The sequence below is a fragment of the Chiloscyllium punctatum genome, chromosome 12 (genome assembly GCF_047496795.1).
Source record: "Chiloscyllium punctatum isolate Juve2018m chromosome 12, sChiPun1.3, whole genome shotgun sequence".
NCBI lineage: Eukaryota > Metazoa > Chordata > Chondrichthyes > Orectolobiformes > Hemiscylliidae > Chiloscyllium > Chiloscyllium punctatum.
In genome coordinates this window covers 22597697-22623361 of record NC_092750.1, presented here as the reverse complement: position 1 = coordinate 22623361, position 25665 = coordinate 22597697, and the positions used below count along the sequence as shown (strand labels likewise).

General features: G+C 40.3%; 1 protein-coding gene across 2 annotated transcripts in view; it reads left to right on the top strand.

Annotated features, from left to right (window-relative positions):
• The window catches only part of stab1 (stabilin 1), a 282900-nt gene that overhangs the window by 209435 nt on the left and 47800 nt on the right, over positions 1-25665 (top strand). For both annotated transcript variants that reach the window (XM_072582082.1, XM_072582081.1), the window contains exons 46-54: positions 923-970; positions 1070-1153; positions 4972-5118; positions 8713-8850; positions 11572-11631; positions 13738-13914; positions 19992-20078; positions 23770-23916; positions 25005-25061. In XM_072582082.1, the coding sequence (XP_072438183.1) occupies positions 923-970; positions 1070-1153; positions 4972-5118; positions 8713-8850; positions 11572-11631; positions 13738-13914; positions 19992-20078; positions 23770-23916; positions 25005-25061 (945 nt within the window). The remainder of the gene's footprint in view (positions 1-922; positions 971-1069; positions 1154-4971; positions 5119-8712; positions 8851-11571; positions 11632-13737; positions 13915-19991; positions 20079-23769; positions 23917-25004; positions 25062-25665) is intronic.

The following is a 25665-nucleotide window of genomic DNA, read 5'->3' as shown; positions in this document are numbered from 1 at the left end:
AGGGGGTACAGTCGTTGTCCATTGACATAATGATGCAATGTCCAGGAACTTGTTTTTTGAAAAAAAATGTTGTAAAGTTGGTGGTTGTTTAAGGAATAATCTAGAAATGAACAAACTTGTCTCTCCTCCACAAAAATGCTGCAAATTGCTTGTGGTCTGAGCTTGCCCCATTCCTTGATTGGCTCTACATATCCTGCTCCTTCCCCTACATGAACTGCTGCTGCCACAGACTGGCACTTGCTTGGTTGTGTTTAAATGAAGAGTTCTCAACACAGGTTTCGGATGCGCATTGCTGCAGTTCCATAGATTTTTCTCATAGTTTCAGTCCAGTCAGATTGGTGGTGATCTCATTGAATGATGGAGCAAGTTTGATGGGTTGAATGACCTACTCCTGCTCCTATTTCTTAAGATTTTTGGATTCTCCCAGTGTCTGTGTTGATATTCCTGAATCACACCACCAATGAAACACACTGAGATTGATTATAACTTTAGTTGGATGGCAAGTTAATATGAGCACTGAATGGCTTCACTTTGAAAAGTATAAGTGACTTCTCACCTGGCCTCCCTCACAAGACCTTACCTGAGGTGATGAAAAACAATCTGAATCCCATTTTGCAAACACCCAGTTCATGGCAGGTGGGACAAATTAAAGTTAGACCTTTCACCTCAGCAACTTTTTGTTTTGAGAAGTGATGATGCCTCTAAAATATCTCTCACATTTACCCAAGCTCAGCTCATTTCCTTCTGTGTAAAACACTTTGAAGTATCCCTCAGAGTCTTTGTAAGATAATATAAGAAAGCAGGTCTCCATTTTTTATCAATGAAATAACTGTTATTCTCATAAGATATAAATACTTGTGCCAAGCTTTTTTCTTATTTCAGCTTTCAAATCGAAAAAATAAATTCTGAATTATTTTGACAGGAACTTGTCCGGAAATCAGATGCTGCTTTGTTTTACAAATACCTTCAGGTAGTGATGGACCATTTAATTACTTTCAGGCTAAATCTTTGGAGGTTATCTGTTAAAACTTTGCTCAACTACTCTTCATTTTATTTTGAAACATTGCAGGCAAATGGCATCAAAGAGCTTAATGGTAAAGGACCATTCACAGTGTTTGTGCCAAGACCTGACACACTTACTCAGGATAACACGGTAAATGTATTTTAATTACACAGATCATTGTTCATTGTCATATTACTTGTGAGTATGTATGTCTTAGCAATTTTCCAATGTGCCGCATCTTCATATTGCAGCCAGGAATACACACCCTCAGAGACCCGTCTTTTTGAAAGGTCAACAATGTGAAATTGTGACCTGAAAAATCTTGTGGCACAGTGGGTAACACCCCTGCCTCTAACCCTGGAGCTCTAGGTCCAAGTTCTTGATGGCTGTGGAAGATGTAGTTGTCAACCTGCAATCCTTCCAGTGTGGCAGGTGGTGGGAGTTGGCGAATCTCCTCGTCAGCCAGAGCCATTCTGGTAGCTGCAGTGGAACAGTGCCATAACCAAGGCCAACCTTCTGGATCCATGGGTTCAAATCCCAATATCGTAAATAGTAGAATTCGAATTCAATGAAAATCTGGAATAAAGAGCTGACCTAATGGCGATCATGTAATCATTTCTGACTGTCGTAAAACTCCATCTAGGTTCCCTGCAGCGTTTCAAGAGGGACAGGCAATAAATGCTGGTCCAGCCAGCAACACATCCGTCCTACATCTCATGAGTGATTAAAAATACAATGCCCTTAGGGAAGGAAGTTTGTCATCTTTACTTGGTCTGCTCTATATGTGACTTCATACCTCTAATGTGGTTGACTCTTGGGCAATTAAGGGTTGGTGATGAATGCTGACCTAGCCTCTGACTCCCATCTTATGGTCAAATGAATTAAAAAAATAAAAAGAACAGATTCCACACGTTTAAAAATTTCATGCATGGGTTCTTGCCAGTAGCTGTATTCAGTGGCTAGTGTTCTCCTTGCTTAAGAGATTGCTGGAAAAATATTTTTAATCAAAGAATGATCTGGCATATAAATATTCCACACTGTTTTAAAATTTGGACTTATGTTAAAAATGGCATCCTAAATTTTGCTTCTTATCACATTCCGTGCTGCAAATGCAAAAGTTTGCTGACCCGACATACTTGAAGCAGTGTTTCGAAAGTTTAATTATCTTGTAAAATTAATGCTGAGTACTTGGTATCACATGATAATGATATCATTAAATTAGAGGTGCATGAGCAGGTCATACTCACTGTTGTGGTTCTGTTCGCCGAGCTGGAAATTTGTGTTGCAGACGTTTTGTCCCTGGTCTAGGTGACATCCTCAGTGCTTGGGAGCCTCCTGTGAAGTGCTTCTGTGATGTTTCCTCCAGCATTTATAGCGGTTTGTCTCTGCCGCTTCCGGTTGTCAGTTCCAGCTGTCCACTGCAGTGGTCGGTATATTGGGTCCAGGTCAATGTGCTTATTGATTGAATCTGTGGATGAGTGCCATGCCTCTAGGAATTCCCTGGCTGTTCTCTGTTTGGCTTGTCCTATAATAGTGGTGTTGTCCCAGTCGAACTCATATTGCTTGTCATCTGCGTGTGTGGCTACTAAGGATAGCTGGTTGTGTCGTTTCGTGGCTAGTTGGTGTTCATGGATGCGGATCGTTAGCTGTCTTCCTGTTTGTCCTATGTAGTGTTTTGTGCAGACCTTGCATGGGATTTTGTACACTACATTGGTTTTGCTCATGCTGGGTATCGGATCCTTCGTTCTGGTGAGTTGTTGTCTGAGAGTGGCTGTTGGTTTGTGTGCTATGAGTCCTAATGGTCGCAGTAGTCTGGCTGTCAGTTTGGAAATGCTCCTGATGTATGGTAGTGTGGCTAGTCCTTTGGGTTGCGGCATGTCCTTGTTCCATTGTCTTTCCCTTAGGCATCTGTTAATGAAATTGTGCGGGTATCCGTTTTTGGCGAATACATTGTATAGGTGTTCTTCTTCCTCTTTTTGCAGTTCTGGTGTGCTGCAGTGTGTTGTGGCCCTTTTGAATAGTGTCTTGATGCAACTTCTTTTGTGTGTGTTGGGGTGGTTGCTTTCGTCGTTCAGGACTTGAGTCTGTGTGTGGGGCTTTCCTGTATACCTTTGTGGTGAATTCTCCGTTCGGTGTTCTCTGTACCATCACGTCTAGGAATGGGAGTTGGTTGTCCTTTTCTTCCTCTCTAGTGAATCAGATTCCTGTGACTGTGGCGTTGATGATCTGGTTTGTGTTCTCTATTTCTGTGTTTTTAATGATTACAAAGGTGTCATCCACGTATCTGACCCAGAGTTTGGGTTGAATTTGCGGTAAGACTGTTTGTTCTAATCTTTGCATTACCGCTTCTGCTATGAGTCCAGAGATGGGTGAGCCCATAGGTGTGCCGGCAAACAGAACCAAAGACAACGGAACGAGGACATGCCGCAACCCAAAGGACTTGCCACACTACCATACATCAAGAGCATTTCCGAACTGACAGCCAGACTACTGTGACCACTAGGACTCATAACAGCACACAAACCAACAGCCACTCTCAGACAACAACTCACCAGAACGAAGGACCCGATACCCAGCATGAACAAAACCAATGTAGTGTACAAAATCCCATGCAAGGACTGCACAAAACACTACATAGGACCAACAGGAAGACAGCTAACGATCCGCATCCATGAACACCAACTAGCCACGAATCGACACAACTAGCTATCCTTAGTAGCCACACATGCAGATGGCAAGCAATATGAGTTTGACTGGGACAACACCACTATTATAGGACAAGCCAAACAGAGAACAGCCAGGGAATTCCTAGAGGCATGGCACTCATCCACAGATTCAATCAATAAGCACATTGGCCTGGACCCAATATACTGACCACTGCAACAGACAGCTGGAACTGACAACCGGAAGCAGCAGAGACAAACCACTATAAATGCCGGAGGAAAGATCACAGAAGCGCTTCACAGGAGGCTCCCAAGCACTGAGGATGTCACCTAGACAGGGGACGAAACGTCTGCAACACAAATTCCCAGCTGGGTAAACAGAACCACAACAACGAGCACCCGAGCTACAAATCTTCTCACAAACTTTGAACATACTCACTAAACTAGTGGACTATGCCAGACCTGTCCCTGGAGCTTTTCCAGGGTGTGGTAGATGATGCAATTGCATAAGACCCTGAGACATTTGGAAATGCGGAGATGATCAAGTCAAAGGTTAGGAGATCCCAAGACAGCCATTGTTACTGTAACCAGCAGCTGGCAGACTGAGCTCTCGACGCATCTGTGTGAAAGTTCTTTTTCTTTGGTGAAATCAGGGTAGTGTTAGATTCGTGTCACCATTGTACCTTCACAATCAGAGCCTTTAATCAGATCCAGACTCCAAACCAAAACTTTACATGGGGTTGCCAGAAGTCAAATGTCAGCCTTGCTCCACTCCACCCTTCCAGTGGGACCTCCGAAGGGGCCAACACTATTGGGAAACTCTGAGTCACGCTGCCACTGATTTTTTTTTTTGTCCATTGACATCATAGCTTAGGAAATTGTGAGCATTACACGATAGTTTTTCTACTGTGTAGCCCTGCATTTAAACTTGTTCCGATTCTTTGATGCCAATTTTGATGCAAAACATAAGCTTAGAGGGTCTCCCATTGAAAATGGAGATGAGGAAAATTTTCTTCACTGAGAGGGCTGTTAATTTATGGAATTCCCTATGCCGGGGAACAGTTGACTGGGTCATTGGATATACTTAAGGCTGACGTGGATAGATTTTTGATCTACAAGGAACTCATGATTTCTTGGAGGCAGGCAGGAAAGTGAAGTTGAGGCCATGATCAGGTCATCCATGATCATCTTAAATGGCAAAGCAGATTCAAGGGCTGAATGGCCTACTCCAGCTCCTGTGTTCTTATAATCTTAACTTGATTATGAACAGCCTTTGTCAAGTGAATGAGAGAACTTTCTTGACAGATGGAAGAATGGAAAACACGTGGTTTGATTGGAGATTTGCTTCGATATCACATAGTCGGCTGTGGGAAACTTCTCTACGATGATCTAAGGAAACACAGTTCCCTCATTGCTTTATCTGGAAATGCCATTCGGATCTCCTGGAAACAGGTAGGTGTGTTTAGATTTCAGCATACCCTGCAGTGTGAGCTCTTAATGATGAATTGTACCATAAGCATCTTTACATTGCCACCTAGACCTCAAGCTTCTAAAAAAATTGATCCTGGGTTTCTTATTGATTATTGAGTGTGGCGCTGGAAAAGCACAGCTGGCAATGCAGCATCCAAGGAGCAAGGAGTCGACATTTCGAGCAGAAGCTCTTCATCACATTCCTGATGAAAAGCTTATGCTCCTCGGATGCTGCCTGACCTGCTGTGCTTTTCCAGCACCACACTTTTTGACACCGATCTCCAGCATCTGCAGTCCTCACTTTCTCCTTATTGATATTGTATACTTGGATAATGCAAAAGTATATTTTTGTAACTCAAGAGCTTTTTCATCATTCCTTATGAGGGATCTGAGGAATATTCTAATATAAAGTCAGCTGGACTGCACAAATAAGGGAAAATTGCCTCGTGTGTCAACCCAAATTTGTCTTGATTCCTATCTTGCATATCTCTCTGTAACATGATAACTCACCTCAGACACATACAGCTCCTCCACGGCTTCTGCATCCTGGGTTGTATTAGTTCAATTTAAAATAAGTTTCTACTTTTGTATGACTGTAAGGTAGGTCCTTTCTTTATTGTTTATTTTCATAGAACATAGAACATAGAACAGTACAGAACAGGCCCTTCAGCCCACGATGTTGTGCCGACCATGATCCTCATGTATACACCCTCAAATTTCTGTGACCGTATGCATGTCCAGAAGTCTCTTATTATGTCCCCAATGACCCTGCCTCCACAACTGCTGCTGGCAACGCATTCCATGCTCTCTCAACTCTCTGTGTAAAGAACCCACCTCTGACATCCCGTCTGTACTTTCCTCCAACCAACTTAAAACTATGACCCCTCGTGTTAGTCATTTCTGCCCTGGGAAATAGTCTCTGGCTATCGACTCTATCTATGCCTCTCATTATCTTGTATACCTCAATTAGGTCCCCTCTTCTCCTCCTTTTCTCCAATGAAAAAAGTCCGAGCTCAGTCAACCTCTCCTCATAAGATAAGCCCTCCAGTCCAGGCAGCATCCTGGTAAACCTCCTCTGAACCCTCTCCAAAGCATCCACATCTTTCTTATAATAGGGTGACCAGAACTGGACGCAACAAGATCTCACGACTCTTAAACTCAATCCCCCTGTTAATGAAAGCCAAAACACCATATGCTTTCTTAACAACCCTGTCCACTTGGGTGGCCATTTTAAGGGATCTATGTACCTGCACCCCAAGATCCCTCTGTTCCTCCACACTGCCAAGAATCCTATCCTTAATCCTGTACTCAGCTTTCAAATTCGACCTTCCAAAATGCATCACCTAACATTTATCCAGGTTGAACTCCATCTGCCACCTCTCAGCCCATCTCTGTATCCTGTCAATGTCCCACTGCAGCCTACAATAGCCCTCTATACTGTCAACGACACCTCCAACCTTTGTCATCTGCAAACTTGCTGACCCATCCTTCAATCCCCTCATCCAAGTCATTAATAAAAATTACAAACAGTAGAGGCCCAAGGACAGAACCCTGTGGAACACCACTCACCACAGACTTCCAGGCAGAATACTTTCCTTCTACTATCACTTGCTGTCTTCTGTTGGTCAGCCAATTCTGTATCCAGACAGCTATGTTCCCCTGAATCCCATTCCTCCTCACCTTCTGAATGAGCCTACCAGGGGGAACCTTATCAAATGCCTTGCTGAAGTCCATATACACTACATCCACAGCTCGACCCTCATCAACTTTTCTAGTCACATCCTCAACGAACTCGATAAGGTTTCAAATCCATACATTGTAGATCTTTCTAATTTTCCCTCATTACCTGATCCTGATGCCAAGGTTCAATCTTGTGACCCATCTTTGTGTCGACTTTACGGTCTGCGTTCTCTTTTTGTTGCTTATTGACTAAAAGTGAGGACAGAACTGAAGGCTAAAGATCACATAATCACAGTACATACTTTGAGCACAATTGCCCTACTCTTTGCATTGACAATATAGTATTTGGTATGTTTATTATCAATGTAGTTACATGAATCACATTAACTATTGGACCTGATGTTATCCCAGATTCCTTTCAACTCGTTTTTATATCTGTACATCTCACATGTGCTATAGTGTATGTGATCCATTCTTCCTGCAAACACATCAGGAATGTGAAGGTTGGGTGGGTTAGCCATGGGGAATGCAAAGTTACAGGCATAGGGTAGTGGGGGAAAGTCGGTATGGATTCTGTGGGCTGAATGGCCTGCTTTCACATTGTTGTGATTCTGCGTCTCCAATCCAAATAATAAACTGCATTCCCCTCTGTATCACACTGCTCATAAAATCACAGAATTATTATGCTGCAGAAGGAAGCCATTGGGCCCATGATATTTGCACCAGGTTTACAAATGTATATTTTGACATTGCTCCATTCTCCTGCCTTTTTCTCCATAACCTTGTTCATTGTTTCTGTTTAGATAATCGCCGCATACTCTCTTGAATGCTTTGATTGAACCTGCCTCGACAAATTTCTGGGCAGTACATTCCAGACCTTCCTACTGGAAATGTGAATATTGCTCTCAGTTTTTTCGTTTGCAAGTTGTGTCAAATCTGTACCTCTCTCTCTCTTGATTCTTTTAGGATTGGGAACAGTTTCTCCCTATCTAGTCCATTCAGACCCATTTTGAATTTTGTAAACTGCTGCTCTTGGCCTACTCCTCTCCAGGCAAAACAGTCGAAACGTATTGGGAGATTTAAGCACACAGTCCGAAAATCATGAAGCAGGGATTCTTTATTCCATGCGCATCAGGTCTTTTTCAAACATGAAGAGAAACTTAAAGTTTATTTACATAGAAATACGCTGGTAGTGCTCAGCTGGTAGAAAAAATCTGTTGTCACCCTCTCCTCCATGAGACTTTAATATGACAAAGACACCCTTCCCTCCAGAGAGGCTCTGCACAAACTCCACTGCTCAGTTCCCTCCCTCACTGAGGCCCTAATCCTCCACTCTGGTGGAGTTCCACTTACTCAAAATTATTTCATAACTGCATTTATACATCCCTGGGACCTATTCGACATTATCTCCAGTGTATTCCATCTTGGAATGCAGATGTGAATGCATTTGTTAGCTTAATCTAAGACAAACTGAATTTGATTTTGAGGCTGGTCCTTTGCCATATTAGCCCTCAAGTCACGGCTTGATAAAGGAAATGTGCTGGTTGGAGATGTCAGTGTGCTGGACCATGATGCCTTGCTGTCCAAAGGCACCAGATAAATTTAGAAGATGAAATAAATATGGAGTCATGATTTGGAGATGCCGGTGTTGCACTGGGGTGTACAAAGTTAAAAATCACACGACACCAGATTATCGTCCAACAGGTTTAATTGGAAGCATTAGTTTTCAGAGCGCTGCTCCTTCATCAGGTACTCCACAACCACCTGTTGGACTATAACTTGGTGTTGTGTGATTTTTATCTATAAATGGAGTGATTGTGATTTATCTAGCTGCGCTAAATTGGATTGTGCTGTCATTTTTTTTAAAAAGCATATTATTTTAATTTTTTAACGTAGAATGCAATTTACTTGAATGGCGATGCACAGATCATCACCTCTGACTACCTTGCAACGAATGGAATTGTCCATTACATCAACAAGATCTTAGTCCCATACAACTTAACGTCTACTAACCGATTAGTCACACTACCTCTGGTAGGTTGGAAGAAAATCTGAAAATTCATTGCTTTCTTATTAATCACATTTTAGTATGAAAACTGTACCTTATGTAGTCTTTCTGAACATTTAATGTTGCAGTTTAAAGAAATGCATGTGCACGCTGACCGTCCTGATGATGCCGTACTTGGTGTTTACAGATCTACAAATTGCAAAGATTGAATCCTTGATCTATTATGGTATACTGATTTCCACTGGGATTGGCAAAGGTGGAATTGCTTTTGGCCCCTAGAATGATTGATGGAGGAAAGAAATGAAGGAAATATAGACTGGGATTCCTGCTCCTGATTTCTATCTTCTATTCTTTTACTGAAAGTCTGCAAGGGCAAAGATAAGATTGGCTTATTGATGTCCTTGGAATGAACATTCGAAGCACTCTCATAACTTTGTGGGAATTCTGGCCAAGTTGGATAAGAAAAGAACCAGAGAAAACATTTTATTTTTAAAAATGTACTTTTGTCAATATGGCTATAAACTCTTCTAAAAAACATGGATAAACATTTAAAAAGGCATGATTGCCGAAAATATTTGAAGTCCGTTCACTAAAAGTATGCACACAAAATTAAGTAGTGACTCAGTACAATTAAATGTCATCCCGGAGATCAGTTTCTGCTGAAGATTGGAACATGGTTGAAGGAAATTGTCAGTTAATTCTGTTTCATGACCTGGGCTGAGAACTTTGATGCAATAATCCATTATTAATCAGCTGTACAGACAAGAAGCTGTCCGTTGATTCACAAGCTGAGTTCAGTTAGCTCACTTAAGCTGAGTCAGTAGTGAGGTAAGCTGCCACATTACCCTGAGCTGTGGTAGGAAGAGAAAAATAAGCTTCATTTCCTGATTGTTATCCAGGATCTAGAAAAATGATCATAAGCTGCCAGATAGTCAAAGATTTCTGGCTGGTGTTCTCCAATGTCCTTCAGTAAAGGAAACCTGCCATCCTGCATTGTGTGCGCTACTTAAAATAAAAAGAAAGGCTTGCATTTAAATACCACTTTACAAGATAACCATCCATCTCAACGTGTTTTGTAGCTGGTGAAGTAATTTTGAAGGGTTGTCCTGTCACAGCGCCAGGGACCTGGGTTTGATTCCGGCCTCGGGCAGCTGTCTATGTGGAATTTGCACAAGCTCCCCGTGTCTGCGTGGATTTTGTCCAAGTGCTCCGATTTCCTCCCACAGTGTGAAGATGTGCAGGTTAGGCTATGCTAAATTGCCCATAGTGTCCAAGGATGGACAGACTAAACGGATTAGCCATGGGAAATGCAGGATTACAGGGATCGGTTGGGTGCTAGGTCTGGGTGGGATGCTCTTTTGATGGTTTGGTGTAGACTTTATGGGCTGAATGGCATACCTCCGCACTGTAGGGATTCTATGATTCTAATGAAGGAAACATGGTAGCTAATATGCACAACAGACAGCATCAACAAGCACGAATGTGATCATGACCAGTAAATGTATTTTGTGATGTTGGTTGTGCGATAAATATTGCCCAGGACACCAGAGATAACTGCTGTGTTGTTCTTAGCTCTAATTTTGAAGGGGTCTTTTTATATCCATCTGAGCAGGCAGCTGGACCCCAGTTTAGTGTCTCATCTGAAAGTCAGTACCTCTGACAGTTCAGTAATCCTTCAGTAATGTAATGGAATGCCAGAAGTTTATTTTCAAGTCCTCAAGTAGGACAAAATTGTAAAATGTAAATCCAATGCCACATAACTCCTTTGACCCTTCGTGCTCTTTGAAGTGGCCTAGCAAATTAATCATTTGTGAAGAGAAACAAATCTTGCACTGCCTTCTCAGGGCAAACAAGGACAGAGAATAACAAAACCAAAATACTGTGAATGCTGGCGATATGAAATTTTAAAAAAAATGTGCTGGAGAACTCAGTAAGTCTGCAGCGTCTGTGGAGGGCGAAAGAGGGTTAGTGTTTCAAGTCCAATGATCTTCCAAAACAGAAAGCAAGAAACTTGTAAAAACACATTATTAGCGTTGGCTGTGGTAAAAGTTCAGGATATAAGAAGCTGCCAAATTCCCTTTCTGGAGTCACATGTAAAAAGTGGTCATTTGGACACATTATCCAAGAGCTGCTGTCATGTGAAACCATATCCCAGAAAAATTCAATGTCTTCGGAAGAGAAGCAACAGCTTGGAAAAAGTTTCCATACACGACAAATTTGTTTAAAATAACTTTTGGATGCTGTATCAAGTTAAAAAGCAAATTATTGATAATTTTGGGATCATTGGGCAACGTTTCACCAAAAGGTCAGAATCCTGACAGTCAGGTGAAACACGAGTTAGCAATACAAACCAGTCAGACTTCCCTCTTGATCTGAAGGGGAGAGCTCATAATATGGTTTTGCAATCCTCTTTGCCAATGTTGACAAGCTGGCAAAATCGCTATTAGTCATCCAATGGATTCTTTAGATCTCCTTTATACATCCTTTGTGGCAGAAAGCATGTCAGAAACCAGTCCTGCTGTTAAGAAGACTCCTTAACAGCCAGACATGAACATGGGGACAGCCTGTGATGGCTGCCTATGAGCCTTCAGCACCGCAACCCACCAACCCCCTCCCCCCAGTCCCCAGTGATTTTTCTACTGCCTGTATGGAGGTCCTATCTCACTTGAGTCAGCAAAACCTTGACTAGTATCTTACATTTTAGGAGCAACTGTTCATTTATTTCTTCTGTTTGAATTCTTTTGCAGCACAACATCAGCACAGTTGCAAACGCTAATGGATACAAGGTTTTTAGTACTTTGATCAAGGTAGGACATTTCCTTTAATACTTGCAGGCTTCTGGTCATGCTGCCTCTACTTAGACAACAGTTACGTTATAGCAGAGAAGCGGTGTTGTGTGGAACTGCTGGCTGTCTGCTGTCAACAGTTAAACAAAAGGAAATAACCAGAATTTATAAAACCCCTAAAACTAACATCAAAATATTCTTAATAATTGGTTGTGTAGTTATTTTTTTACTTTTAAAATACAGTCATAGTTGTGTAGTCGAGGAAACCTGCTGGTAAGCAAAGTAGTCACCTTCCTTACTGCTTTTAGAAACATTCCCTGCTTTGATTATCTTTGGTTCTGATATTATGACAGAAGACATATAAATTAAGTTAAAGTTCATGGAATAAAAGTGATAGTGACTGTCGACTACAAAGCTGTCTGAGGAGCAGGAAGCTGAGAGTAATAGTGACTGGTTGCTTTTCAGATGGAATCAGGTGTACAGTGGGATTCCCCAGGTGTCAGTACTGTCAGTGGGATGGCACAGTGGCTTGATGGTTAGCACTGCAGCCTCACAGCGCCAGAGACCTGGGTTTGATTCCAGCCCTGGGCAACTGTCCGTATAGGGCTTTGCACATTCTCCCTGTCTCTGCGTGCGTTTCTTTTGGGTGCTCCAGTTTCTTCCCACAGTCTAAAGATATGCAGGTTAGGTGGATTGGCCATGCTATATTAACTGTAGTGTCCAGGTTACAGGAATAGGGTAGGGGTGTGGGTCTGTTTGGTATAGTCTTTTGAGGGTTGATGTGGACTCCGTGGGCTGAATGGCCTCCTTCCACACTGTAGGGATACTATGGTCACTGCTTTTCTTGATATGTAGTAATGACCTAGATTTGAGTGTTCTAGGCACAATTTCAAAATTTACAGATGCCACAAGACTTGGAAGTATTGTGAACCGAGGAGTAGATTTCAAAAGGACATAGACATAACTGGTTCATTGGTCCCTTTGTAGTTGCAGGAAGACTCTCCTTTTTAGTCAATCCTTCCAGCATTACCTCAAGTGAATTTTGATGTTTGCCGTCCCTGATGTTCAGCCACTGTTCGAAGTACAGAGCCTAACAATCATCCTGCAGCTACAATATGCCTCCCCTTCATGAGGTGCAGGCTCCCCTTGATTAGCACCAGCCACTCTCACAGCTCGTGAACATTGCAGAGAGCGTTGGCTGCAAACAGCAATTGTATTTTTTAAAAAAGGAGCATGAATTTTACATGCTACCTGTGATACAAGGACTAATCATGTATAGCAGTTCCCATCCCCATTTTCAGAGATTATCCAATATCTCCTGACCTTCCTCCTTTGTTTTGTCTCTACTTCTGCTTCAGAATGGTTCTTTTCTATCTCTGCTCTTTCTATGATAAGAATGTAAGAATATGTTACAGAAGGGGGATTTTCTGATCATCGACTGAGGATATCGGGAAATCTTATTCACTAAAGCACTTCAGTGTCTCCTGAGGTGCGTGGGAGTGCACCAATGTAATTTAGTACACAAAAAAAGGTTTGTGGTAGGGTACAATTAAAGATGATCACAAAAACAATTAAAGGGGAGGTTAGAAAATATTTCTTTACTCAGTGAGTGGGTAAAGTATGGAATTGCTAAATAGTTTTGAGAAGTAATTAGATCATTGCTTTTAAAAGAGAAAAATAAAGGGTAAAGGAAGCAAACAAGAACATTGGAATCCTGTAGTGATCAGTCCAGGAAAACACCAGGAGGGACTTTGTGGGACGAATTGACTGTTTCTTTGAAATAACATTCTTTGACTTTGTGGCCTGAATTCCTTTCATTGCCCTACCCCCATCTTTTGATGCCAGAGACATGTGTGAAATGCACAATATCTGGTTCAAATCACAAGACGTTTCTGCCATTAGGCCTCCAGGTTATGCTGTCATATGTTCCAGATGTACACCTGAGTGTCAGATGTGAGGGCTGCCCTACTGGAGTCACAAGTTGTCTAAACAAAATCTGAAGCAGACTCCAAACCTCCAATACTATGAGCAGTATCTCTTCTGGAATCTCTTGGATGTTTGTGTTTATATATTATATAAATTATCAAATTACAGAATAGTAACTTCTTAATACTTTACTTTTCACAGGAAACTAATCTGCTACCTCTACTGGAAGATCCAATCCACAGACCATTCACAATGTTGTGGCCAACAGATGAAGCTTTTAGTTCTCTTCCTAAGGAAAGGAAAGATTGGCTTTATAGTAATGAAAACAGACACAACCTTGTGGCATACTTAAAATTTCACATGATCAGGGATTCAAAGGTAATTTAGAACTTCAATTGTGTGGACCATTTTGGCTGGATTTTCTGACAAGCTTTGGGATCCCAACATCAGGTTCATTTCAGGGTTTCTCAGCCCACCTTGAGGAGAATGTATTTGCTGGCAAAACCTTCAAGAAGGGAATCTGGTAACTGGCCTTCTCCATGCTCACCATCCTATTTAGAATGCTGAAATTGTAAGGAAACAGGCCCATCAGAGCAGCCATATCAGGCCAATGGCCCCACCAAGAGCTACTGAAAACCAAGTTACTTTCATTTAATTCTTAGGTCAAGAGGCTCTGAAGCTGTTTGGAATAACAGAGTGCAGAGAGAAAATCCTTCCATAGGACTAGGATGAGGGTCTTTTATGCCCACAGCCCTGTCAGAAGGCATGGAATGTCTGGCTTTTTCTGCCAAAGTGAAAAACTTCATATTTCTCCATGTTATACTGCACCTGCCAGACCTTTAGACATTGACTCAATGTGTCTCTATCTGCTTGTAACATCTGTATGTTCTCTTCACAACATACTTTTCCACTTAACTTTGTATAATATGTAAATTTAGCTACCATGCCTTGGATTGTCTTATCTAAATTTCATTGATGTTAACTGTAAACCTTTGATGGCTCAGCACAGGCTCCTGTAGGACTCTGAAACAAAAACAGAAATTGCTGGAGAAAATCAGCAGATCTGGCAGCGTTTGTGGAGAGAAAGCAGGGCTAATGCTTTGAGCCCAGTGACGAGAGTATGGTGCTGGAAAAGCGCAGCTGATCAGGCAGCATCCAAGGAGCAGGACAATCGACATTTCGGGCATAAGCCGTTGAGCCCAGTGACCCTTCTTCAGAATTGATAGTAACTAGGATATGATGCAGGATTCTAATAATCACATCCTGCAAATCAAACGAAAGACCAAGTAATGCAGAATGTTTTCTGTTAGTGAATTTTCTATCCATGCTAATATGTTACCCATTAAACCCTGAACTCCCACTTTTGTGCAAATAACCTTTTATACAGCACCTTGTCAAACACCTTCTGGAAATCCAACTATGTGTACCAATGAGATCCTCTTCATCCATGGGCATGTTGCTCCCTCAAACAAAACTCCCATAAATTGAGTTAATATGTTTCTGCTTTCACAAAAACCATGCTGACTCCAAATTATTAGCTTGAGATTTTCAAAGTAGTCAATTATAACCTCCTTAATATTCAATTTTAACATCTCCCTCATTGTAGTCATCAGCTAACTGCCCTTTTGTTTATTAAAAGCAAAATATTGTATTTGCTGGAAATCTGAAGTGTATACAGAGAAGGCTAGAGAAATTCAGCAGTTCCAGCAGCATTTGTTTTGAGAGAAACAGAATTAATGTTTCAAATTCGGTTTGACTCTTCAGAACTGAAAAGTGTTGGATTTTTAAATATATTTTTGACAGAGGCAAAGGAGAAGCAAGAATGCAGATGGTGCGGAGACCCAGCGCAAAAGACAATGTGGTTCATAATGGTGGTGAAAGGGAAAATGAGATATGAAATGAGGGTCAATTAAGATTTAAACGATAGTGAATGGGTGGTCATGACTAACAGCAAAGTAAACATGACACAAACAATACAAGACTGCGGGTTGAGGGGTTGGGGTTGGGGCAAAAAAAGTGAGGAAAATGGAGAATAGCCGTAATAATACCATCAGTTTTTGAAATTATGGAACTTAATGAGACCTTGAGGCTGTCACGTGCCAATGGGAAAATGAGGTATTATTTGCTTGAGCTTCATTGAAACATTGCAACTAGCCCAGGGCAGAAATGTTTAGAAACAAAAACAGAACTTGTTGGGAAACTCAGCAGGTCTGCCAGCATCTATACAGAGAGGAACAAAACATAGAACATAGAATATTACAGAGCAGTGCAGGCCCTTTGGCCCTCCATGTTGCACCAACCTGTGGAGCCATTCTGAGGCCCAGAGTTAATTTTTTGGGTCCAGTGATCCTTGGCATAGGAACAAGGCAGTTTATTGAAATGCTATACAACTGGGAGGTTAGGGTCATTGTTATGGACAGAATGGAGATATTCACAAAACGGTCGCCAGTCTCACCAGTTTAATGGAGACCATATTGTGAGCAGCGAATGTTGTAGAGTAGATTAATAGATTACCTGGAAGGTGTTTTTGGGGCCATGGACAGTGAGGAAGAAGGAGGTAAATGGGCAAGTGTTGCACATTTTGCAATTGCCCTAGTTCCCATTTTCTGCCTTAAATACAGGAATTATATTTGCTACTTTCCATCTAATGGAAACTTTCCAGAATCTAGCAAATTTTGGAAAATTAATGCTGACATATTGTTTATCTTAATAGCCACCTCTGTTAAGATCCTAGGGTTAAGTCCGTCTGGACTCGGGCGAAAGTCCACAGCTCCATCAGTTCACTTAGTACTGCTTCCCTAGAAATTGTAAAGTCATTAAATACCTCTCCTACCACCCCTTGATTTACAGCTATTACTGGAACATTTGCTGTAACCTCTATAGTACAAAAGGAAACATAACATTAGATCATTTTATGTACCATTTCCATATTTTCTATTATTAACTCTCTATTCTCACTCTGTAAAGGACCATCACTTACATTCTTCCTGTATAAATACCTGTAGAAATTCCTGCCATACATTTTTTGCTTTTCTAGCTAGCTGTTCTCATAGTATAATTTCTTTCTTTTGAATTACCTTTTTATTATTTTCTGCTGTTCTTCATGTTCTGTCCAATTTTTATTTTTCATCCTTTTTTGTTTGATGCTTCCTTATCTATTTTAGTAAATTGTGGGATCACCCCTTTATAATAGGAATATACTTGTTCTGAGTATTTTGTAATATTTCTTCTTGTACATTTTACCCTTCATTATGAGAGACCACTCCCACTAGTGACTTTTTCTGCTACAATTCCACATCTCCATTCAAACAGCTTTTATGTCCTGACCTCCTGAATCAAGATCATCGCTAGCTATTGTATCAATGCCATCTTGATTAATAGTGCTTCTTCTTCACCTTCATATAGGCTGCTATTGTTCTTCTGTGCTTTGTTCTTCTTGTGCTGGTACAACCACAAAGCTATTGGGAAGGGACCGATGTCTCTGCAGATTCCTGTATGAAAGGGACTTGAAGTGAGAGGTGTCCTGGAGATCTCCTTGGCGATCTATTCCAGAGCTAGACAATAAGATGGTCCCAGTTTTGTCCCTTGGATGCACTTCTGCCCTCTAATCAGGGTTTCTGCACAGATAACCAAATCTGCAAAACATAGTGTCCCAAACCAGGCCCCAGAAACTGGCGGAAAGTCCTGGGATCTGCCATCTGTGGAATATGGACTAACTCCAGGTCTTTTGACATATTGCTGCCTGATTTATGATGGGAGCCCAGCACAGGCCTGCAGAAATTGAGTATATGTATGAACTGCTTCAAAGTTCAACAACTCCTGTAACTAAGCATGTTCTTGATGGAAGAGCAAATTATTCCTAATTAGAAACTTCTAAGATGTAGAATTCATTCTTGGTTTTCCTCCATCTGAGAAACTTCCTGTCTACCAGGCCCTTCCTGTGGAGTCCTGTAATTTATAAATTAGTTAATTTTAAGACAAATTTCTGCCCTGTGGCTAATGATTCTACCCTATAAATTTATACCCAAAACACTAACCATTTGTACGCATAAGAGTGAACTCATTAATTCTGTGCTTCAAGTTGGGGGTTGCCAAAGAATTGCATAAAACTAGTTAGAAATTGCAATGCACAAACGAGCATCAGCCAGTCTGTCGCTGTTGGTGTTTACTCTTTAAATGAGCAATAGTCCTAATCACATAGGCCCAATCTGCACTAAAATTTCTCTCGCCTTTATTCCTTCTAAGTCACCCATCTAAACTACTATTCAAAGTTGACATGTTCTCTGCATTGATCACTAATTACTTTTAGTCTCCTCACTTTATGGCACACAATATTAAAATTGGAATGCACTTAATCTTTTTCATTCTTTGAAGTATCTCCTTTCCTGAAGGTCTAGACCTCATTCTTTCATCTTGTTTTGTTTCCATGTTTCTAACTGATCTGAAATGACTTTCTTCCTCAATTCCCTGTGTACATTTTGCATGTTTTCCTTTTTGTGGTTTTTAAAATTTATGTCTTATTCTTGGCTAGTTCTATCTTTTTCTACATATTCTTTGATTGTTATTACTTCCTCGGCTCCTTACCTCTACAGTTTTAATTTCTCTGTTTATGTATCTAAAAAAAAGTATCCATTTTGCCATTTTATTAATTCTGTACCGATTTTAAAGTTGCCTATCCTTCCATTTCCTCCCCTTATCTGAAAGACTTGCTCAGGCAGTAAACCTGAAACCTCCACTTTTCCTTAGCTTCTTTTCTAATCTTAAGTTACTTTTGCCTGACCTCTGTCTTTTCCTTTCTTTCATGTTTCAAACAGGCCACAATATCTGGCCACACTCCTCCTTTATCCATAAACTTTCCCAGTTTTCTTAAGTCCTTAGCTGAAAATGTGTTGCTGGAAAAGTGCAGCAGGTCAGCCAGCATCCAAGGAACAGGAGAATCGACGTTTCGGGCATCAGCCCTTCTTAAGTCCTTAACCATTGCTCTGTGCAACAACAAAGCCTGCATAATACAGCAGCCACCTTTTCTAACTAGTGATTTGTCCAAAGCTACTGCATTTCTTATTTAATTGATCCTCCGCACCCCCCGCCAGCCATCTGAGTGAGCTATTTGTTTCCACTTTAATCCATTTTTTGGTTTTGTTTAGGATCCTGCCACAAACTTGTTTTGGATCATTTCCTCTGGGAGTTTTGTGCTAAAACATCTATTTATTTATCCCAATATTTGGATAATTAACTGTTTCTTCCTCTGCCAGATCCTAACACTCAATGGGTTCAACCACTCTCTCAAACTGTTTCTCCAAAGACCTTTTCCTACTCTCTGGTTTGTTGGCTTGTGTCCAACTCCACATCCAATTCCATTTCAGTTGGAAATACTTCCTCGCGTGTTTGATCCAGTTAACATCTGTTAATCAAGTTTCCCACTTCTGCAGGAATTGCACATCACCGTCCTTTCCTGTAATGTCATTTGTGCTACAAACTATGGTTTTAAGTTATAATTCAATTAAAAATTTGTTTTTTAAATCATTTAAATATCAATTAAACTACACCACTCCTCCACCTTTCCAGATAATTTCAACTCTCATCAAATAGCTATTTTGGACACTCAGCTAGAGCCTTATGTCTAACCACACTTTGTTTGAACAGAGGATTTGAGTTATAGGGATAGGCTGAACAGGCTGGGGCTGTTTCCCCTGGAGTGTCAGAGGCTGAGAGTTACCTTCTAGAGATTTACAAAATTGAAGGGCACGAATAGGGTAAATAGGCAAAGTCTTTTCCCTGGGGTCAGGGATTCCAGAACTAGAGGCCGTAGGTTTAGGGTGAGAGGGGAAAGATATAAAAGAGACCTAAGGGGCAACTTTTACCACACAAAGGGTGGTACGTGTATGGGATTAGCTGCCAGAGGAAGTGGTGGAGGCTGGTACAATTGCAATATTTAAGAGGGATTTGGAAGGGTAAATGACAAGGAAGGGTTTGGAGGGATATGAGCCGGGTGCTGACAGGTGGGACTAGATTGAGTTGGGATATTTGGTTGGCATGGATGGGTTGGACCGAAGGCTCTGTTTCCGTGCTGTACCTCTCAATGACTCTATGTTGGATCAGTAAATTTGACCTCAACTGTACTGTGATTTTACTTTATTACTGGCATTGTTAGTTCTACCTCTCCATGTTCTCATCATAATTCACACCTCTTGCAGAAATAAACAAGTGTGGATGAAGGTCACTGGTGCATACTTTCTCCACTTACACTGACATAATGATCCATGAGTTTTTAGGGCCTCTGACTATACATGGAAATAATCATAGCTTCTTATAACTCATATGCCAAAAAGCAACCTTTGCTCAACAGATTTTCTCCTTTAGTGTAAAAATAAGTACGCTACATTAAATTGGTTTATTTTCTATATATTCCGAATACAATTTATTACAAATACTTATGCAATGTCTTACATTTACAGACTTTAGCAGCAGACCTTCCACTCATTAGCAGCAGGAGGACAATGCGAGGATCACTTATTTCAGTTCGTTGCAGTAGGACTATAATTGTAAGTGTTATACAGCATGTTAAAAATGAAGTCCATTTTAGAAGTGAATTATGAATGTTGAAGTGTTATCCCAAAATGTTGACCATACCAAATTTTGACAAACACTGAACAATAATCAGTTGAATGGTAGGACAGACATTGTCCTCCACAAAGCTAATGTGTTCAAGAGGATTCCCACAGACTCCACAGAAAATAATTATCAGAAGACTCTACCTGACAGATTGGATTTTTAAGAAGAAACATATATATATGGGCACAATTTGGACAAGGTTTTCAATGCTCAATGATTATCCCTGGAGTTTCCTTCTTCAATATATTGAGGGCTCTTTAATCATATTTTGAATGTATTTGATGGCAAGATATAATCAGAATTAGGGTAAGTTTTCATTTTGTAAAATTATGCTATTCCTATAGTCTGTCAGTTCATTGATCATGCAAGGAAGGTGACAGGCATTCCATTGGATTTGGAAAAGAAAAGTTAGACAAAGGTATTGCTTGATTCATGACTGCCTCCTGGAATGAGCATGTGTATGGATGTTGCATGAGGACAGGATCAGGATTATCTATTATCCTCCAGTTGGTACTGCCTCAGCTCAGGCATGAAGAGTGGCCAACAACAGATACAGTGAGCACACATGGAATTAAACCCTAACATCTTCGGGGCAGAAAATTGGCATGAAGAAAACAAACAACCTTGGAGTCATTATTCCCCTTAACTTATTGTATGCAACAATTCTTTTCTCAATGCATGATTCCTTTGAACTTTTACTAGTAGCAGAGAATGTGCTAAGTTTAAAATATAACAAGGCCAGCACAATATCTTATAAAAATTGAAAGAATTGCGGATGCTGTAAGTCAGAAACAAAAACAGAAGTTGCCGGAAGAGCTCTGCAGGCCTGGTAAGCATCTGTGAAGAGAAATCAGAGTTAACATTTCCGGTCCAGTTCTGAGGAAGGGTCACTGGTCCTGAAGCGTTAAGAACACAAGAAATAAGAGCAGATTACAGAGCAATTGTGAAACATTCAAGGATGGGTTTTTTTTCTTTGCTTCAGTCTGGATATAGTGGACCGGAAAGATAAGATGTAACTAAGAGGTGTTCATAGGGATGTAAGGGAGCATGCCAGGTTTGCATCCAAAATTCAGACAGCTCCCTTACAGCCACATAATCCTCCACATCCAAGTTGTTAATATGTGCTGAATAAAAGCCACGCAATACAGTCAAGCACAGAAACCAGAAAATCTGCTTCAAAATGTTTTTTTTTAAAAAGGAAATAAGTAAACTTCTGGATTAACGTGAATTTTTTGTGTTTAGGGTCTGGCTCTTCAAACCCTTTAATAAGACCATGGCTGATCTTTCTGTGGCCTCAGCTCCACTTACCTGCCCTCCCACCATAACTGTTTATTCCTTTACTGTTAAAAAATTATCTGTATTAGCTTTAAAAACATTCGGTGAGGAAGCCTCAACTACTTCACTGGGCAGGGAATTCCACAGATTCACAACCCTCTGCCAGAAGAATTTCCTTCTCAATTCGGTCCTAAATCTGCTCCCCTCAAATTTGAGGCTATGTCCTCTTGTCCTAGTTTCACCTGCCAGTGGAAACATCCTCTCTATATCTATCTTACCTATTTCATTCATAATTTTATCTGTTTCGATAAGATCCCCCCCCTTATTTTTCTGAATTCCAATGAATATAATCCCAGTGTACTCAGTGTCTCTTCATAAGCCAACTCCCTCAACTCTAGAATCAACCTAGTGAACCTCCTCTATACCGCCTCTCGTGCCAGTACATCCTTTCCCAAGTAAGGAGACTAAAACTGCATGCAGTATTCCAGGTGTGGCCTCACCAGTATCCTAGACAGCTGCAACATAACCTCCCTGCTTTCAACTCAATCCCTTTAACAATGAAGGACAAAATTCCATTTGCCTTCCTAATTACTTGTTGTACCTGCAGACTAACCTCTGTGACTCATGCACAAGGACAGCCATGGCCCTCTGCAATGAAGCATACTATAACTTTTTACCATTCAAATAATATTCCTTTTTATTGTTATTCCTACTAAAATGGATGACTTCACATTTATTAACATTGTACTCCATCTGCCAGACCTTTGCCCACTCACTTAAAGTATCTATGTCCTTCAGCAAAATTTCACAGTCGTCTGCACAATTTGCTCTGCCACTCATCTGAGTGTCATCATCAAACATTGACACACTACATGTGGTCCCCAACTCCAAATTATCTATGTAAATTATGAATAATTGCAGTCCCAACACTGAACGCTGAGGCACACCACTAGTTACTGATCACCAACCAGAAAAGCACTCATTTATTCCCAGTCTTTGCTTCCTATTAGTTTACCAATCTTCTATCCATGCAAATACATTATCTGTAATGCCTTGCATCTTTATTTTATGCAGCGCCTTTTGTACAACACCTTGTCAAATACCTTTTGGAAATCTAGATACGCCACATCTACTGAGTCCCTGATGTCCACCGTCCTTGTAATGTCTTCATAGAATTCCAGTAAATTAGTTAAACATGACCTGTCTTTCATGAACCCATGCTGCGTCTGCCCAACGGGACAATTTCTATCTAGATGTCTTGCTATTTCTTACTTGATAATAGATTCAAACATTTTCTCCACGACAGAAGTTACGCCAACCAGTCTATAATTCCCATCCTTTGTCTACCTCCTTTTTTAAACGGTGGCATCACATTTGCTGTTTTCCAATCTGCTGGAACTGCTCCAGAATCCAATGAATTTTGGAAAATTACCGCAAGTGCATTTGCTATTTCTCAGGTCATCATCTTTAGTACCCCGGGATGCATTCCAACAGGGCCAGGAGACTTGTCTACCTTTAGTTCCATTAGCTTTCCCAACACTACTTCCTCTGTGATAAAGATTATTTCCAGGTCCTCACCTACCTTTATCTCCTGGTCAATTACTGGCATGTTACTCATGTCCTCTACTGTGAAGACCAACACAAAATACCTACTCAGTGCCTTGGCCATTTTTTTATGTCACATTACTAAATCCACCTTCTTATCCTGTAAAGGACCAATGTTTACCTCAGCCACCCTTTTTTATTTTATATATTTATTGAAAGGTTTTCTATCTGTGTTTATATTCTGAGCTAGTTTACTCTCATAATCCATCTTACTTTTCTTTATAGCTTTTTTTGATTTCTCTTCAGATGCTGCCAGACTTGCTGAACTTTTCCAGCAACTTCAGTTTTTGTTTCTGCACAATACCTTTGAGGTTACTGCACAGACGTACAAAGGCAACGTTTAGTGGGGATAGTGGTTAGGATCAAAAATTTGAATTCCAAATTTAAGTTCATAGACCAATTTACAAGATGATCTAATTTTTTAACCAAATTAAAACAAATGGTTGGATACTGTGGGATAATTTGAAACAAGGGGAAGTGAATTATAGTGGGATTCAATTTTCAGTGGAAATAAACCCAGGATAAAGCTAAAAGAAACTGCTGATCATATCTGAACATACCACACCAGATCAACATATCACTCTCTGTAGTTTGGAAATGTTTTCAATGTTGATTTTAAATAAAGATAAATACCTTTTTTTATTTAGTGCCGTAATCCATGTATAGTAGTAGTTAGGTCCCTTAATGATGGCACTGCCCTGTTACACAAGGTTCGATTCATGCAATATTATCTTTTATCAGGGAGATCTGATTGTGAATGATGGAAGTGCTCAGATTGTTCAGAGACACCTGGAATTTGATGGTGGGATTGCATATGGCATCAATAGTCTCTTGGAACCTCCACATATAGGCGCTCGGTGCGACGCACTTACAATGCACCCTGCCCGTGTAAGTTTTTCTCCCAAATGAATTTCGTTCTTGTTTCTGTTCATGTTACTAACTGCTCTGTTGGAAGACTAGGTTAATTCTGGATGAACAAGTCAAGATTCATCCATATAATATCTGACAGGATTTATTTTTCAGTGAAGATATAGTTAACCTCTGTATATCTGGGATCTTAATTCAAATTGTCATGCCCATCATATATATGCGTGATTATATATATTTTTCATACCAGTGTAAATTCTTCAGTTGCACACTCCCAGCCCAGAGCTGCATTTCAGCAGAAAGAATTACTATTTAACAACAATAAACTGAACCACACATATCCTTTCAAAGAGCCATCTACTGGCAGCATGCAGCCAGTGAATCCAGCCTGAAGCAATCATAAAGAAATATCACTCTAATTCCACAGTCCTAATTATATGGATCTGTTAAATATATATGTATTGTTTATGTGCTTATTATTTTCTATTATCTCACCTTATAGGTATCTATAGCCCTATATTTCTTTTGGATGTTTTTATGTGGGTGCTTTTTTTAAACTCTTTTTTTTCACTTTGATTCAACCAGGCTTCCTGTGATATGCTGTAGCAATATACTAATATTGTTACAATTTCTATTTAACTTTCTTCCATATCTTTAATTATACCATCTCTCTAATTGTGTTGTGATTGACTTTTATTAGTCTTCATAGCTCAAGCTGATTTGTGACTTTAAGTACAATGCTTTCTCATATACTTTAGTGCAAGATCGATTTAAGATTGGTTGTCCATGCCGTTTAAGCATTACAGTGCACTTGTGAAACATTTGAGGTTAGATTTTTCTTTGCTTCTGTTTGAGAATAATCGACCGGAAAGATAAAATGTAATTAAGAGGTGTTCATAGGGATGTAAGGGAGCATGCCAAAATGGGCAGGAATTCAGACAACTCTCTTACAGCCACATAATCCTCCACATCCAAGTTTTTAATGTGTGCTGAATAAAAGCCATGCAATACAGTCAAGCACAGAAACCAGAAAACCTGCTTCAAAATGGTATTTTTTTTAATAAGGAAATGAGTACACTTTTGGATTAATGAGAACTATTTATGTTTAGGGTCCCTGCGGTAGTTGTTTGAATCCTCCTGCCTGTCCTCTTGGAACAAAACCACAGGTAAGATTTGGTTTATTTGGAAAGTTTGCCCTAATTTATTTTAGATCAATGCAATTTTGTATAACATCTGAAAATGGATCACGTTTTACAAAGCATTCACAAAAAGAACCACAGGAAAATACCTAGACATCCTCCAGTATATTTTATAGTCATTTAATTAGATTCAGAATGCTTATGGCACAGATAAGGCCAGTTGGCCCATTATGTTGGTGCCAGCCTAAAAATAAAGTATCCAATCTAATCCCACTTTCTAGCATTTGATCTTTAGCCCAGCAGGTTACAGCACTGTAACAATGCATATCCAGTCACCTTTTAAATGATTCAAGGGTTTCTGCATCTAATACCCTTTCAGATAGTGTGTTCCATAATCCCCTATAACCCTTGAGGTCAAAAATGTCTCTCATCTGTACTCTATTCTTTCTACCTACAGCATTAATCTATACAGCCTTAATCTAGCCTTTCTGCTAAAGTAACTATTTTCTTCCTGTCTACTTCATCCCAGCCCCTCACACTTTTGTATATTTCAATCAAATCTCTCCTCAGTCTCTTCTGTTCCAAGGAGAATGATCCCATGCTGTCCAATCTTTCCTCATCACTCCAGTTT